At 37.6% G+C, this 17492-nt stretch overlaps 1 protein-coding gene and 1 pseudogene across 1 annotated transcript; both read right to left on the bottom strand.

The window, feature by feature from the left end:
* Nucleotides 1-813: 813 nt before the first annotated feature.
* Nucleotides 814-7973, bottom strand: plp2 (proteolipid protein 2). The gene is made up of 5 exons (XM_022763469.1): nucleotides 7587-7973; nucleotides 2372-2527; nucleotides 2182-2280; nucleotides 1054-1150; nucleotides 814-906 (listed from the first exon to the last, which is right to left on the bottom strand). The coding sequence occupies exons 1-5, from the start codon at nucleotides 7683-7685 to the stop codon at nucleotides 893-895; spliced, it is 465 nt and encodes a 154-aa protein (XP_022619190.1). The 5' UTR covers nucleotides 7686-7973; the 3' UTR covers nucleotides 814-892.
* A 6465-nt stretch (nucleotides 7974-14438) lies between these two features.
* Nucleotides 14439-15727, bottom strand: LOC111234858 (annotated as a pseudogene).
* Between the last annotated feature and the right edge of the window lie 1765 nt (nucleotides 15728-17492).

Raw genomic sequence — 17492 nt, 5'->3', positions numbered from 1 at the left:
AAATATTATAATAAAACTGGACTTTACTACTGGACTGTAAAAAGTGACAGCAGAGAAACATTCTGCACCTTAACAATGTGTTACAAATGTACAAAAAAAAAACAACCTGAGCAAGAATCAAAGTAGACAGGTAAAAGTGGAGGATGACACTAACTCAAATAATGAACATGTGGTTGATGGTTAATGGATGTCTACAGTTCCTAATGATCCTGATCAATGAAAGAAGGCTCCTTGAAATGTTTAGGATTCAGGAATAAAAGATGAATAGGATGAAGGAACTGGTTACTGTGAATGAGACTTAAAGGAACTGTGTCACACAGGAAGCACTCTAAAGCTCAATGATTAAATAACAGAGAGGGAAATCTTTAAGCCGCTGAGAAACCTCAGTGAAAATACAGAAATTAAACTCAGGAAGAGCACAATTATGATGTTAAACAATTCCTAAAGCACCCATTCATGTGTCAGTTACTTCTTCGGTCCAAATTACAGTTACTACTTAATACAGCAGTGCATTAACAGTCGATGTGTATTAGACAAGCTACTTTACAACATCAACCAAAGTTTTATATTACTGGTTATTTACAGATTTCCCTTTGTAATGAGTGGTACATCGAGGGTGGACTAAACGTTTCTGAGGGGGTGTTTCATTGTGTATAGTATGGCACGCAGGCACAGATGTACAGTACCACTCACTTTGGCTATGTCACCCTCCTCTCAGGTGCGGCTCTAAAACAAATCTCTTCACACCATACAGTGGCATTGATTAAACTGTGACCTGTTCATTTTACTGTCCATCGTCCTCTCTGCTCCACCCTTCTGTTAACTTCTGCACAAATGTCCTTTTTTGTTCTTCTGCTGCATTCTTGACAGAGGTACGTGTGTCTTGGAGTGTTTAAACTCTGTCATCTGCAAAAAAAAAAAAAAAAAAAGATTTTTTTTTTTTAAATCAGACTTTTGAGAAAGAAAGTTGTTCTACATAGGAAATAAAGCAGATTACTGTCATCAGCAGCATATTTTGAGAGTATCACGAAAGTGAATGCGTGTCGCTCTCACCGGTGGAAGCTGCTGTGTGCTGCCTGGTGCTCTTGATTTGCAGGAAGATGATGTAGGTATCATAGGCAAACAACAGACCAGCGATCAAACCAAATACCTAAGAAACAACAACTCAGGATCAGAATCACAATGATAGTCCCATTCACTGGTCACATAAAACACCACTTTTGTGATTAATGCAAACATTCAAATGGCAATATGTGAAAATCCTGTAACACAGTTAAATACCACAATAAATCTCTCATACGTTACACAGTTAAGCAAAGTGAAGACTACAAGACTTTCAAAATGTCAGAACTTCTGTCCCATTCACACCTCTGTCATCTGAGAGTGCACAAACTACAAAACTGTCTCAGATGTGGTGTACCGATTACTATGACATCACACTTTGAGAAATCCCCAACTGGAGAAATGACTGTGATATTAAAAAAAAAAAAAAAAGGAATGTGAGAAATTACTATGGGGCAAAGTTGCATCAGTTGTTCATGTGTAGACATGATGCGCTCAGTCTCAAGTACATGTGGAGTATGCATAAACAAAAGAACAGGCATAAAATTAGCTCATTTACACAAGCCACAAGGAATGTTGTGGTGGGAAAAGAGACGTGAAATTTACCTTTAATCACCACAACTCTCTCTGACATCCCACACCACACAATTAAAACTGAATAAACTAATTGTAATAAATACGACAAAAAATAGAAAGAATAAGAACAATACTATTGAATATCATGAATTAACCATTCAATAAACAACAAAATATGGATGGATGCTTGTATGATTCAAGCCACTGTGTTCTTCATTTTTTCCAGCCTGTTTTTGGCTACGATAAAATCAAACACATTTGAAAACTGTCATAGCGTCTGGGACAGCTCCTGCTTGAACTAGAGGACGTGTGGTGATTTATTGTGGTTATTTATTATGAATTATTGTCTCAGTTGGGAAGAAATCTATCTGCAACAGGCAAACTGTTAACACTTGACTTAAACAGGAAGGAAGCGTGAGATAGAGTTACGTTGATATGCTTCTTATGAACCATGGTTGTCAAAACAAACAATGAAACTTGCATGATTATAAAGTTTCAGAATTCAGTTAAAAACTCAGGCTGAGTCACAAAGGCTTAACTGACCCCGCCTGCGATACGAGCGCCATCCTGGGATCCTCCGATGATACAAATCAGAGAAGTGATGATGTAAAGTACAGCACCAATACCAGCACGGAAAAGATCCTGCACAAAAGAAGGAAGCGGACGATGAAGCATTGTGCAACTAGTGTACATGTGTTTGTGCATGTCAGTTGCAAGAAACATGAATACTCACACTCCAGACCCAGTTGACCACTTGGATCTGCTTGTCCAACTCCATCATGAAGATCCCGAAGAAGACAATAGCGAAGATCATCTCACAGATGGCCACAGCGGAGTAGCCTCCATACGTAGATGCAGCATAGCAGATGAGGACGATTAAACTGAGAACCTAAGGGTGATAAGAGGGAAAGCGGGAGGTGGGAAAAACAATAAAGAGAGAATGTTGATTTTGATGTCAGAATGATGAAAATATCCCAGAAAGCTTCAGAAAACTAACAGATTCTGCCTAAATTCCTCCTGTGTGTTAGACATTGACACTTCAATGACACTTCAATGACTTGATTAAAACAGTTTGCAAATCAGCTGCAATTAACCTGACAGAGGACTGGTCATCTCAATGCCCAGTAACAGTAAAAGATCTGTGTCCACTAAATAGCCGAGGCCAGTCAGACAGTAAATCACTCCGACAAAGCCAGCATTGTTTCATTTACTCCAGCCAGTTCACAATTCAACAACCACATAATGTTAACCATTTTTGCCAAGAAAAAATATTTTCTACGCAAATAAACAAAGTGAGACAACTGTACGGATCATATTGCACTCCGCCAATCGCACGCTGCTTTCTTGTTAGATTTACAGTGAGCGTTTGCTCCATCTAGGTCGTATCGTTCCATATGAGGGTAAAAAAAAAAGCAGTGAGCATTTTTCTCAGTAAATTCCACTGAAATTCTGCCAATGTGGAAAAATCATAAACTTATGCAGCCTACGGCTCAGAGGCTTGTTGTTGTCAAACTGTGTGGGTAGATGCTCTCACACAACAGTGACATACCCTCACTGGACACTTCATTAGGAGCACCACACTAATACTGGGTAGGGCCTCCATTTTGCTCTCAAAATAGCCTCAGTTCTTTGTGGCATGGATTCCACAAGATGTGGGAAACTTTCTTTTGAGAGTCTTCTGCAGATTTGGCAGCTGTGAATCTCCTGCTCTACCACATCCCAAAGGTGCTCTACTGGATTCAGATCTCATGACTTGGGAGGCCACTGAAGTACACCGTGGCATGGTGCACTGTCATGCTGGAAGTAGCCATTAGAAAATGGAAAATCTTGGCCATAAAGTGAAGCACATGGCAAGCAGCAAAACTCATATAGATGGTGGCATTTAACCATGATTGAACGGTATTAAGGGGCCCAAAATGTGCCAAGAAAACATTCCCCACACCATTACACCACCACAAGGCTGGACTGTTGACACAAGGCAGGTTGGGTCCATGGATTCATGCTGTTGACACCAAATTCTGTTCCTACCATCTGCTGCCTCAGCAGTTATCCAGACTCATCAGACCAAACCACACTTTTCCAGTCTTCAACTGTCCAGTTTTGATGATCCTGTGTCCACTGTAGCCTCAGATTTCTGTTCTAGGCTGACAGGAGTGGAGCCAGACGTGGTCTTCTGCTGTTGTAGCTCATCTACCTCAAGGTTCTACATGTTGTGCATTGGGAGAAGCTTTTCTGCTCACCACAGTTGTAAACAGTGGTCAACTAAGTTGCAATAACCTTTCTGTCAGCTGCAACCAGTCTTGCCACTCTCCTCATCTGGCACCAGCAATCATGTCAGTAAAGCTCCTAACTTGTATCTGCATGACTTTATGCATTGCACTGCTGCCATCTGATTGGCTGATTGCATAAATGCATGGATAAGCAGGTGCACAGGTGTTCTAATACAGTGAGTGTATGCCAGCTGCGAAAGAGTAGAAACTTAGTCCTAAAGCCTTTTTAAGTCTAACAATATCATGTACTATAAGACACTAAAGAGCATTTACTTTGTCATTTTAAAACAATTTCTACACCACAGACAAATATTCAATTGACTACAATGTAAAACGAGGAAAATCCACAAAGTCTCACATTTGAGAAGCTGGAACCATTAAATGTCTCACATTTTTGTTCGAAAAGTGACGTTAATGATTATTGTAATTGCTGATTAATTTTGTTGATCAACTGCCTGACTAACTGATTAATCAACTAATTGTTGCAGCTCTAATACAGCATATTAATAGTTACATTACATATATTTCTCATTTGTATCTTTGACCTTTTATTATTTTTTTTATTCTGCATTTCTTTTTCTTATTCAAATTATTCTTTTTTGCACAATATCCTTTTTGGCAAAGAGTATGTCACCCTGAATTTCACTGCACATATTATATCAGCTTGTGACCTTTTGTAAAATATGTAATTATATCATCTGTAATTACATATAACCCATTTATCTGCATTGCTTTCTTGTGATATAGTTTATTCTTGTAACGCTTACTAAATAAAACAGCTCTGATTCTGATGTGCGTTTAAAAAAAGCACACTTTGCACATTGCAGTGTTTTATTCTCAGACACACACAACTCAGTGGCAAGTGTCAAATCACTGCAGTCTATATGATACACACATGATCTAACTGACTCGACACCAGCCCTGCATCTGTCAATGCTGCCTCCCCTCCCCTCACCCGCAACTGTTACACAAACGCACAGCGAGCTAGATGCATCAGTAGTTCATGTGTTCTCGAGACTGGCACAAACTGCCTCTGTAGAGTAGCGGGGTGGCCGAGCCCAAGGTCCTACACAAAGAAGGCTCTATTTAGGCCGGAGCAGGCTGCTCTGAGGGCAGCAGCCGTCACACAGAGAAACACCCACTACACGAGTCCCTGAGAACAAGAAAGGCTCTGAGATGTCGACACCTTTATGTTTTCCACACAGCGGCGGATCTGTTTGCATGGCTCAGCTTTAAAAGATCCCAACTAGGATCTATTCACATCAGTATAATGAGCTGCTCTTTTAACCTGACCGGAGAGAAATTGTTGTGAACTGTTGGCTAATTATAGTCAGCAGCAACATGAGAGCCAAGAGGTAGTCCGTTGTGCAGAGGCAAACCAAACAGCAACAGTTGCTAAGGAAGTCACTTACATTTTGAGGCGGTTTTTTGCGCTTGCTGTGGCTCACTAAAGTGTGTATCATGTGTGTTCACGGGAAAACGGAAAGTTTGGTTCCATTTCATCACTCCTCTTGCTCAATGTCTACTCATTTCACTCTTTCCCTCTATTTCCCTCAACTTATTTCTCTTTGGCCCTTTCTTCTGATTAAGAATTTTCTAAAAGGTGAAAACCAAACAGGAAATGGTTTCCAGTCCTGAGACAGTGTGATCTCTTCATATTCATAAAACTAACAGTAAGGTGGAAGATTAACTCAGTGCATGACTCATCCCCCACTTATCACTACTGGCTTAGCGGTGCTCCATGACAAACAGAAAATTGCACTACATGGGTGTGACTGTGACCTGTATGCTGTTCTCCAGCTTCAAATGTTCAAGTACGGTCATGCCTCTGACAGGGAGAGTAAAAGAACGGAGAATAACTTTAGATGTAACCTGGCGAGGCACGGAAAAACCTTGCTGTCAAAACTTGCTGAGAGTGCATGAAGTCAAAAATTACATTTTTCCATTAGGCATTTGGTTCACTAGCTGGAAGATTTAAACATCAGTATTCCTGGTTTCCTGGGGGTTAAATATCCTATTTCCTGCTATATTGGACATAATGAGCAGTAATGACATTTGACTTCCTGTTTCGCTCCCACAGCCCTCTCCCTGCACTGTAAACTATTTCAGACATCCAACATCACAGATGACTTCCTTTAGAGTGGAGTCCTGAGTGGGAGAGGAAACAACAAACTATCGAGTGTGTCCAGTGAAGCACGAAGATATCCTTGAATGGCACACCAGAGATGTGTGCTAAGCAATTCACACATTCTTTGCTCCCGGGGCCAAACTTCACACAAGGCCTGGAATTTCCATTACATCCAAAAAAAAAAAAAAAACTTGGGTGGACCACTGACCACGAACATCTGAGAGCCTGCTTTATAATGAGCTCGCTGAGTTATGAGGGCAGAGCTTTTCATCACTGATACAAAGTGCTTTCCTCAGTTTTGGAAACTTGGTGAGTAATAATGCTGTTGAACAGTAACATTTTCAGTGCTTTGTAGGATACTGTGAGATATGTGATAATACGCCACTGCATGTGCACGCTGAGAACCTGAAGAAGTATTCAAATCATTTACTTAGGTTAAAGAAGCAATATAGGAAACTATAAAATGACTCAATTACAACTAAAAGTACTGCATTATTATTGAGGTGTTGATATGCAAGTGGTACTGAAATGTTGTCGTTGATGAAGGTGGAGCTAATTTTTACTCTTTCATGTACTGTTTTGCGGTTTAATTTGTAACAATGCATCATATTTTAGAACTGGATCATATATTTTGTGTGTAAAAATCTAAAAGCACAACATTTGCCATTGAAATGTTGTGTAGAAAAAGTACAAAGGTGCAGAGTAAAGTACGAGTACCTCCAAGCTGTAGGCTACTTAAGAAAGTTACTTCGGTAAGTGTATGTAAAGAATTTAAGGTCAAAGTGACTCGTGTTAAGAGAGCACACCACTGTGAAATGCAAACAAAGGCAATCATGTGAAAATGCTGGTCAAGGACAGTATAAATAAAGAAGTATTCCCAGAAAGAATGTGGTAATACTTTCCCGCAAACCTATTTATCAACAGGACTAAGGCGTTGCTTTGGTGTTTCTACTCCTCTTGTGTGCAAGATGTGCAATGATGTTATGTTGGGGGGTGGGGGGGTGTGTCACTTTATGAGCTTTTATACTAATAGGAATGTAATATCCATTGCAGTTGCATTTTCTCCTCCCCATATTTGGGCTACTACCTCTCTGCCTACAAATAGTATACAGCCTGTGGTAATGAGGAGAACAGCGAGATGCCTGACAACAGTCACTGGGCTGAGTTAACCCATATAACCTTTCATCTGCCGTTAGCACTCAGCATTTGGCTCTTTGGTGCCAAAATGAGGAAACAGTGGAGCACATGTGACAGGTGGGATTCCTTAACCTCTGTTCATGATCCCTCAACCCCCACGCCACATGCTTTTCATTCCCTACTAACCAAACTGCCTTTGAAAATTAGACACTTTTGAAGAAGAAAGCATTTGTGACAGAAATTAAATCAATAACAACCACCGAGGCTACATTAACCCACTTTATAAAATACTGATTAGCTGCAGGCTAGTTAAGCAAACGTTACACACACCAATTATAACCATTCATTTAAAAAACAAAAAAAGCTGCACAGTAGCTCAAAGTTACGTTAGCTGCTCAGGTCAGTGAACTTACTATTTCTGCTGCGAGGATAAACCCTTTCTGGGTCCTCAAGTAACTTTTCAGCTTCTCCAGGCAGTTGGCACCAGAACTGGACGCGTTTGTATCAGCCATTCTTTAATAACTAACTTATTATACCAGCTGTGTGTCGTTTAAGAGCCTTATCGCCAACCGACGAACAGCTTCTGGTATAAAAACTTTCGTTTCGAAAGCAAAAGTCCCAGTTGTTGTTGACCGCTGCTGCTCCCGCTAAAGCTAGCTGAACGTTGTTGTTTTTTTTTCTCCCCAGTCCGATGAATCAACTTCTCCAATGAAAAGTCCGGGTGTAAAGCCCTGGTTGATCTTAGTCACTGCCACAGCAGCTCTGTGGAAACTCTGCTTTCTCTCTGAGGAGGGAGGGCGGAGCTCAGGAACTGACAGAGGGGCGTTGGCTCCCATTGGTCTCAGGAGGAGCCGCTGCTGTTCCGGGCACCATCGAGCTGAGCTGCCCTCTTGCCTTCAGGGGCTACTCGGAAACTCCACAACTCTTAAGATCTGTGGCAAAAAGTGACGTTTTGTGGATGTTCTGAGTACTTGTTGCCCCACTGGTGTTACAGTGGCGGGGCAAGTTTTCATAGTTCTCATTGAGGTGGCACAACAAGAGTTTCTTCTCTACACTGAGGTTAGATTATGATGAGTGTCTGTGGCCAAACTGTGTGTATGTAGAATAAACCCCTGATGGTTTGTGGATGTGCAGGAAATAAGGGAGGAACAGCACCATTTTATTTTTTATCTATTAGCATTATTTTGTATCAATAATAATAATAATAATAATAATAATAATAATAATAATAATTTGTTAAAGGCACATCTGGTCCATGGATCAAGCAATTCACAAACAGAAACACAGCAAGATAAAATAAACAATATTTTATATGAAATGTGGAAGTATTATTAAGACAGTAGTATTTTTAGATTGTTATATTGGTAAGAAAAAATAAGTAAATGATCTCAGCATTTCTTCCCCCACTAGTATAAAGTACTAGCAGAAAATGTACTTAAAGTATCACAAGAAAAATCAGTCATTATGCAGTGTTATATCATTTTATAAATTATATTATTCAAATATTATTGTTGATACATTAATGTGTAAGTGACATTTTAATGTTGTAGCTGGTCAAAGAAAAACCCTTTTTAACTGATTTTTATACTGATAGGTAGTTTATTCTATAACAACATATATTTTATACGCTGATTATGATTTTGTATATAGAATCAGTAAAGTAAAAACTACAGACCAAATAAATGTAGTGTAATGTGCGTACACTATATGCCTCTAATTTATATGCAAAGTGAAGTAAATGTACAGTTATATTATTTTCAACTGTGTGGATTTACAGTCTGTCTGAGACAGCTACTGATGTAAGTGAAGTGAAGTGGGTTGTAAATTTGAATAGACAGTGAGACGTCTTTACGAGAAACTTATTTTGGAAAGGCAACCGTATCTGCTTTGGCAACAACAGCAACAAACTGATAAGACCGGCACACTGATAACATAGGCGTCTACCTCTTTGCATGCACGTATTAACCCAGTATGACATAAAATTATAATATATGATCATCATTAATTGCTATGGGTTTATTATATCCAGTGACGTCTTTGTAGAAACATTAGCCACTGTATAATAGAATATTTTAACTATATTTAACACCTTAATTCAATTACCAATAGGAAGTACCAGAGTCCTCACCAAATTGGGCCAAACCATAGACTGACAAAGTTTAAGGGCTATTTTTAGAGTTTTGATCGAGCTAACTTACATATTGATCCACAGCCTGCCTGAAATGGTGTTTAAAGGGCTGTTGCACTAACAAATATAGGCCAGTCAAGTAAAATACCTGAACACCTTTAGCATGTTAGAACCTTCTAATTATCTGAAGACTATATAGCACATTTTATTGTAAAAAAACAAAAAACAAAACAACAATTGGTGTTTACTTTTACGATAATCTTTTTTACAGCATATTAATGAAACTGATTAACATTTCAAAATACACTTTTAGTGAACTCAACTCAACCAAGAAAAAAAAAATGGACAATCAACTCCTATGAACAGAAGTGCACATTTTAACCTTCAACAGAATAATTTCAAGTTTATTTCATTTTGTTTCACATGGATCCCATATAATAAGAATACAGCAGAATTCTGGAGAGTCTTGGATATTTTTTTTCTCTGACTTATCATTATCATAAATACTAATATGTATACATCATACACAATAAACACAGCACTATCCAAAGGCGTAGAGAGTATCACAAGACATCATTCACCACTAACAACAGAGTATATTTCATTTCAGCATATTTATAAGAGCTACAATGAAAGAGGAAGAGAAAAAAACAGAGGTGGGGCGGACTAGAGGAAGAGAGAAAGTCAGGTGCTTCTACACTGCCTGACTCAAAGAACCCTGATTTAAAAAAAAAACATACAAGTGAACCAAGGTTGTGCAATGGATTGATATACTGGAGATGGACGATACTCATTCTGATGAAGACTGTGGAAGCAAAAACTACCAATCAAGACACATCTCTTACCATTTGGCAAACACGATCTTGTATATCCAAACGGAGGACCGGCGGTAGGAAGGGTGTATTTATATCTGGAAAGAAGTAATTATTGCAGCACTTGTGTGCTTTGAGTGGAATATAGCAGAGCTGCTGTATGTGCTGTGCAGTATCTACTGAGATGGATCAAACATACCACAGTATCACTGTTTAGTCTAATGCTTTCCTGCAGCTTTGAGCCTCGGCCTCTCAAACATGTTTAGGGATGCTTTAGGATATAAGGTGTAAGATGCGTGCAGTGAATTGGCTTGCCTTCAGAAAGAGAAGAGATAAAGAAGGATTGAGGATGGAGAAGTATTTATGGAGACATACTGTTCAGACCGCCTCGTGATAACGTATGTTTACCATGGCATAGCCAAGGTCTTTAAAGTGTAAATATACTTTATTCTCATTTTACCTATGGTTCATGTTAATGTGAGTTATGTAAGTCACTGATTACAGTGTGATAGAAACGCCAGTTAAAAAACTATATGACTCTGTCTTACAACTTTCTGGACCACAGTAAAAGGCGATCAAAAAAAACATGAAGAGGTTCACTGACAAAATCTGTTGGATGCCTTTACATAAATCTGAACAAATAAACAAACACACGCCGCTAAAACTGTTGTTCTCTGCCCCGACTCACGATATTCATACTGACAGCACACTATAGAGCACAGCAAATATGGGATGCAACCATGCTCACTAATTTTCTTAACCTTATATGCTAGTTTTGATTTTGTATGTCAGGATTCAAAATTTTCTGTGTATCACAAGAGTTCACCCTCTCTCGACATTGATATTTGATGGAAAAATACATATAAAAACATAAATAAAGTTGAAACAACCTACTTATAACCTTCTGGTATCATATATTCACTGCTACTACTATATATTACTCTTTTTCTGCTCACTTATATATCAATAATTCTCTTCTGTTTTCCCTTCAACATTTGCAATCACATGAGAAAAAAAAAGAAAAAAAGATTTTCACAGATTCTGAGATGAATGCATAAAACCATCATTGTGGCATGAATAATCTAAGGGAATTTAAGGGCAAAGGCTAAACTATGTGAGCTCCTAAACAGAACCAAAGTAATTGCAATTGAATAACTCTGTGCTCAACATTTGTTGTATAACAACTAATATGGAGTGCACAATTATTCAACTGTGTACATATAATCATACGTATATATCAGCATGTTGATATTTACACAGCACAGACAAATACATTCTCTCAAGTTAAATATTACTACAATATTTTTTTTCTTCATAAATGTCTTTTCCATTACAAGATTTCTCTTAAATGTTCGTCAACGAATGTTTTGGTATTTGTATTCAAGTTTTTCTCGTATAACCAAACAGACAATCCTCTGTTGTCTTCTACAGTTAAATACATCACGAGAATAAACATCATGTTACAGCAAAGACCCATTTCCCACTTTTTTTTACCCCCCCCCCCAACCCCCTCCAGATCCTGCTCCCCAGTGGTGCTCCCTTCCCCAGGACCCACCAGTTTCTGCCCTCCATGCCTGCCTCCCTCCGCCTGTCAACTCACAGATACACAAACAGACAAACTGAGGAGTGTGGAAATGCAGGTGGTGGTCAACAGCCACACTCCGAAATCACAAGGTCACCCTGGGAAGAAGGGAAAAAGAGTAGACAGGCAAGAGACAGAGGGGAAGACAATATTAAAGAGACGAGATATCACATAATTACTGTTAAATGATACTATAGCACACGATTCATAATATGAGATATATAAAGCTGATATTAGAAATATAATTTTGAGTAGATAATTGTGTGTATTTGACAAATGTTATATCATCGTAGCAGATGACACTGTTATATACTCATGTATTAGTGAGTTAGAGTTTAGGCAGTTTATACACATAGTTTAGAAGTGTCAAATTGTTGATTTTATAGTTTAATGATAATGTGTTGATAACTTAACTAGATGGTAAATGATTAAAGGGTAAAGATACAGAAGTTCAGAGCTGAGGACATAAAACATGAAGAAGAGGCTCGCCATGAAAAATTAATTCTGAAAAACATCCTTAGTTATAGGATATTCAAACATCCTCAGTGCCTACTGGACTGCACAACATAAGCAAGCCCCACCTGCATTTGTTAAAATGGCGCTAATCTTACTTGGGTGCGTGGAAATACATGAAACAAAACATGTATTTTTTTTTATTTTATTTTTTTTTTTATTTACCCCATTGAGCACCTCGCCACTATCAAACAGTTCGCAGAAGAGACACACGAGATACAGAAATAAGTGAGAACAACCAATGCTATTGTAAAAAAATTAAAAAAAAAAAAAAAAAATGGCTAGATAAAAAAAAAAAAAAACACACACACACAAAAAAAAAAAAATACAAAAAATGGGGAAAAAAACTACATAAAAAAAAATAACCAAAAAAAAAGAAAAAAAAAAAAATAAAAAAAAAAAAAATAAAAAAACAACCACCCAAGAAACAAAAAAAAAAAAAAAAAAGAAAAAAGAGAAAAAAAAAAAACTGAGATCATAGAACTAAAATAAAAAAAAAAAAAAATAAAAAAAAAAAAAAATATAAAAAAAATAAAAAAGAAAAAAAAAAGATAAAAACAAAAAAAAAATAATAAAAACAAAAAAAAATAAAGAAGACCATGGAAAAGAATAAAAAAAGACTAAAAACAAGAATAAAAAAAAAAAAAAAAATAAAAAAAAAAAAAAAAATAAAAAGATAAAAAAAGAAAAAAGATAAAAAAAGAAGATTATAAAAAAAAAAATAAAACAAAAAAAAGATAAGAAAGGAAAAAAAAAAAAAAAGAAAGAAATGAAAAATTAAAATAAAAAAAAAAAAAAAAAAAAATTTAATAGCATAAAAATAGAAAAAATTAAAAAAATATTAAAAAAGAATTAAAAAAAAAGAGAAAACAAAAATAAAAAAAAAAAAATAAGAATAAAAAAAAAAAAAATAAATAAAAAAAAAAGAAAGAAAAAGAAAAAAAAAAAAAAGAAATAAATGAAAAAGAGCAGTAAAAAAAAAATTAAAAAAAAAATAAAACTAGAAAAAAAATTATGAAAAAAAAAAAGAAATATAGTAAATACAAAAACAATTAAAAGAAAGAAACGAAAAAAGAAAAAAAAAAAGAGCAAATAAATAAAAAAAAAAAAAAAAAAAAAAATAATATAAAAAAAAAATAACAAAAAAAAAAAAATAATAAAAAAAAAAAAAACAAAAAAAAAAAAAAAAGATAAAAAAAAAAAAAAAAACAAAGAAACAAAAGAAAATTAAAAAAAAAGTGTGGAGATCAAATAGAAATAAAAACAAAGTAGAAAAAAACAACAAAAAAATAAAAGATAAAAAAGAAAAAAAAAAAAGACATAAAAAACAAAAAAAAAAAAAAAAAAAAAAAATTAAAAAAAAAGATAAAAACATAAATAAAAAAAAAAAAAAAAAATAAATATAAATAAAAAAAACAAAAAAAATAAAATTAAAGAAAGAAAACACTAAATAACAAATAAGAATACGTGTTGCTTAGGGAATTCGAGAGAGACCCTTTTATAGGAAATAAGAAGCATTATAAAATGTACTAATGCCCTGATCTAGGCCCTATCTGTTAGCTGAAAACCACATACATTTTACCAACAAATGTTCTCCATTTATATGTCAACATCATCAAAATCAGCATTAATATAAGACAAAATAAAAACACAAGGCCATAAAAGCAAAAAAAATAGCAAAAAAGGGGAAGAAAAAAAAAAGACGTGTGAAAAATAATGATGTTGACATAAATTGGGAGAGAGTGTGTGTGTTTATAAAGATGTTATGTGTTTCAGCTAACAGATAGCTAGGGATAAAGTGTCCATTAGTTTACAATAATAATTTTGACGCCTGTCCCTGGTAACACTGATGGTGTTTTGAATACAATTGCGCAAATAAACATATTTCTAAAAAGATGTTTTTTAAAATGACTCGTGTTAGAAGGATTGACTTAATTTTTCAGTGAGACCTTACAATTGCTGTTTATCAGCTCATTTTTGTTCATTTGACACAAATTAGCACAGCACGCCGTCTGAGAAATAATATTTCAAGTCTAGTGCAAAACATTTGCTCGATCCAATTCAGATATTTCTAACAGAGAATTTAAAATTGGCGCAAATATTGCAGGGCAATTATAATTAACAGGCGTTTCATAAACTTTAATAAATTCAACGTTGCAGGCTCTCATTGAAGTGTAATGCTCTGGCTTTTCTTTTGATCATCCTAAATTCTACAGTTAATAGGCCTATTTTAAATCTTAGATTTGAGTGTTAGGAGGTAGTTACTTATTTTTCTATAGTTCCCAAGAGGAGGAGGGCTTGAAAACTGAGTTTGAGGGCAATAATTTGGAAAGTCATGTACAGCAATCCCGCGAGGTCTGAGTGCCGCTCTTGGAAAAAAATTGTCCCGGAAGACGGAGTTGGTCGTTGCGCGCGTCCTCTGCCCTGGACTAAAAAGTGTGCGGCAACATGGTATTTGAATGCGAGTAAAGTAGCTGGCCTGTCCCGGAAATCATGTTAAAAGAGCACGGATGCCGACAGCGCAGTGTGCACGCAAGGGATGGATGTGGAGAAAAGCGTGCAGGCAGTGCCAATCTGATGGCGGCGGATTGCCGCGGCAGCTGACTCCCGATGTAAGACATCTCCTGGTGCGGTCCTGCACGAACCGGTCGGCGTTCTGCAGCACTTGCAGCACTCAGCCGGGACCGCTGCGAAACAACCGATGTGGCGTGGTTTGGAGAAGCGGGGATGAGGCGCTCAGATAAGTCCCTGCGCCAAGGTGGGTCGCACTGGTGTTTGCAAGGGGCAGAAACGGCGGCACCGGCCAGTAAAACGAACCCCTGCGGCCAAAGGTCACACGTGAGGTCGGTGCAGTGCCGGAGGACAATCAGACGGACGCCCTGCCTCTTTTCAGAGCGAGTTTGGCCCTGGAGCTAGGATGCGGCCCTGCGCCGGAGTTCCCTGAATGTGCGCACTATGAAGACATCCTCACTGCAGGGGTCCAAGCATCCAGTAGTTTTGCTTTTTTGCCCGGGTCATCATAGTGGCGCGGCACTTTAACGAAAACACTTATTAAGATCTCAGGTTGTGGCTGATTGAATTTTGCCATCCTTGTCTGTTCTGTCGGTAGTATGGGAAGTGTCCATGAATGAACTCATAGATGCCGTTGAGTGTGAGCGCGTCGCTCTGGCTCTGGCGGATCGCATCATGATGAGCGCGTTGTAACGAAAGGAGGTTTTTCGGTTTAACACTTCCTTCTGCTCCCCCGCTGTTCCTTGGAATCTCCTTTGGAGGTTTCCTTCTCGTTTCCACTCGCAGTCACCGGTTTACTACATAGCGCACTGTTTTGGTTTCTAAGAAGTTCTTTTCGTTGTCTAACTTTTCCTCTTTCAACTGGAATTTCTCTGGATGTGCGGAGCGCAGTTTCTGGGACGAGAGGAGACATCCTGTCACTCGACACCCCTCTGTCTGCACAAGCAGGCTGCTGATGCTGAATGAGGACTTTGTGTTAACAATCGCTCTGAAGTTTTCAATCCTCATCTCAAAGGTTTAGGGCGGCCCTCAAATCCTAAATCCTCATTAAGTTGTTACGGTGTTCAGAGCAGAGATGAGGTCACTGAAACATCACAGGATGCAAAGGATGGCGCTGATTCAAAGGTGGTGAAGGAAGCCAAAGACTCACGCTGGCCAGACAGCGCGACACACAAATGCGCATGATCACCAGCCGGGCAGGGCTCGTTACTTACAAAAAGTAGTGATATTTTACTTTGATATGGGATTTATATAAAGGATCTAAAAGTTGAAACATGAGTGTGGATGTATCTTGTACACGTTTCCAGTACTTAGTAGCTGATGTAGATAACTAATTGGTACCTCTACAGATATTTAATCATTTTTCTCCATTAAATCAAGAAGTTAGCCAAAACGGAACTAAAATGGATTACTTGCATTGGATACTTCTTGACCCTAATTTAAATAAAAAACATGCAAAAAACTCAATTTAGTCTGGCAGAGACCTTAAAAAATCGTGAGAAACGGGTGTGCTGTCAATGCTGTGTGACTGATCTAGTGAACTCTTAGGTTCAAATTATATACACTTCCGTGACTTTATGAAACTCTAACTCTCACACACGCGCCTTTGCCCCTCTGGGCTGGCCTCATCTGTTTCTCTCTGCGCGCTGCTTTTGCTGAACCACTTGAATCTTTCAAAATAGGCATTCCGATCAAAGAAGAAAGAAGTAGGTGAGCCTCACCGATGCTGTCGATAATAGGCCTAAACAAAACACACAGTAAAACGCAATGGACTAGATGCATTAAGATGTGTAAAACTTCAGCAAAATAGGCACAAAAAATTCCACTGTATTTCTAAACCTGCTATTACAAGATTTTAAACAAATGCCAATTATGGTAAGACGTGGCAAAGGAAAGCACAATACTGACCAGACAGAAAACAGGCCTGGGTCCAACATCCCCCCATAGTGGGCCATACTGCACATGAGCTCTGCTGCTTTCCTCTTAGTGCCATGTTGCTTTATGGTAATTCTGATCCAAAATACCATAATTTGAGCTACAGACTATTAATAAATCTGTAGATAATCAAGAAGTAACAGCGAGTAGTGATGTGTGTTTGTGCTAGATACTTGAATGTAAAAATTCTTTTGACATCTTGAATATAGCAACCAACTACATTTTGCTGACTCAAAATCAAATGTGTTTTTTACTGTTGTGGTAATTGGCTTTCCTAGACGACCGCAATTACATCCTTCAGTGTGAATGAAGCATGTTCAGACAATGAGCTTTATGCATGTTTTATTAGTCAATCTGGAGGCACACGTGACTAAAAATGGAAAAAAACTTTGCACTGTTATGGACTGCAGTACAAAACATACACTCAGGTAGTCTGTGGTGTTTGCTGAGAGTCAAACAGTACAGGACACTTCCACCTATTTGCTGCAGACTGTTTCTCAATAAGGATCCAGCCAGAAGAGAGCGAAACATGTCCTATTGGGGGCGTCGAGTCATGAGTCTTGTGTTAATGTTTTAACACCTGTGACACTATCGGTTCAAAGGCCACCACACACCCTTATTTTGTATTTGTATTAGCCTTATGAGTTATGTTAGTTGCCCAGTCAAAAGATATTGGAATAAAATCACTGACAAAAAGTCAGGGCATTGATATCTTTGATGCTCAAGTTGACAAATGAATAGCTAAAACAATAGCAGGTAAAAAGCCAGAACAGGCTTTCTGAAAGGGGCAGGGGCAAAGAGTGGAGATTTTTTTTTGGTAAATTTGCAAAAAATAGGC

The sequence above is a fragment of the Seriola dumerili genome, unplaced genomic scaffold (assembly GCF_002260705.1).
Source record: "Seriola dumerili isolate Sdu_G_001 unplaced genomic scaffold, Sdu_1.0 BDQW01000468.1, whole genome shotgun sequence".
NCBI lineage: Eukaryota > Metazoa > Chordata > Actinopteri > Carangiformes > Carangidae > Seriola > Seriola dumerili.
Note: the sequence above shows the minus strand (reverse complement) of the source record. Positions and strands in the feature narration are given on the sequence as shown.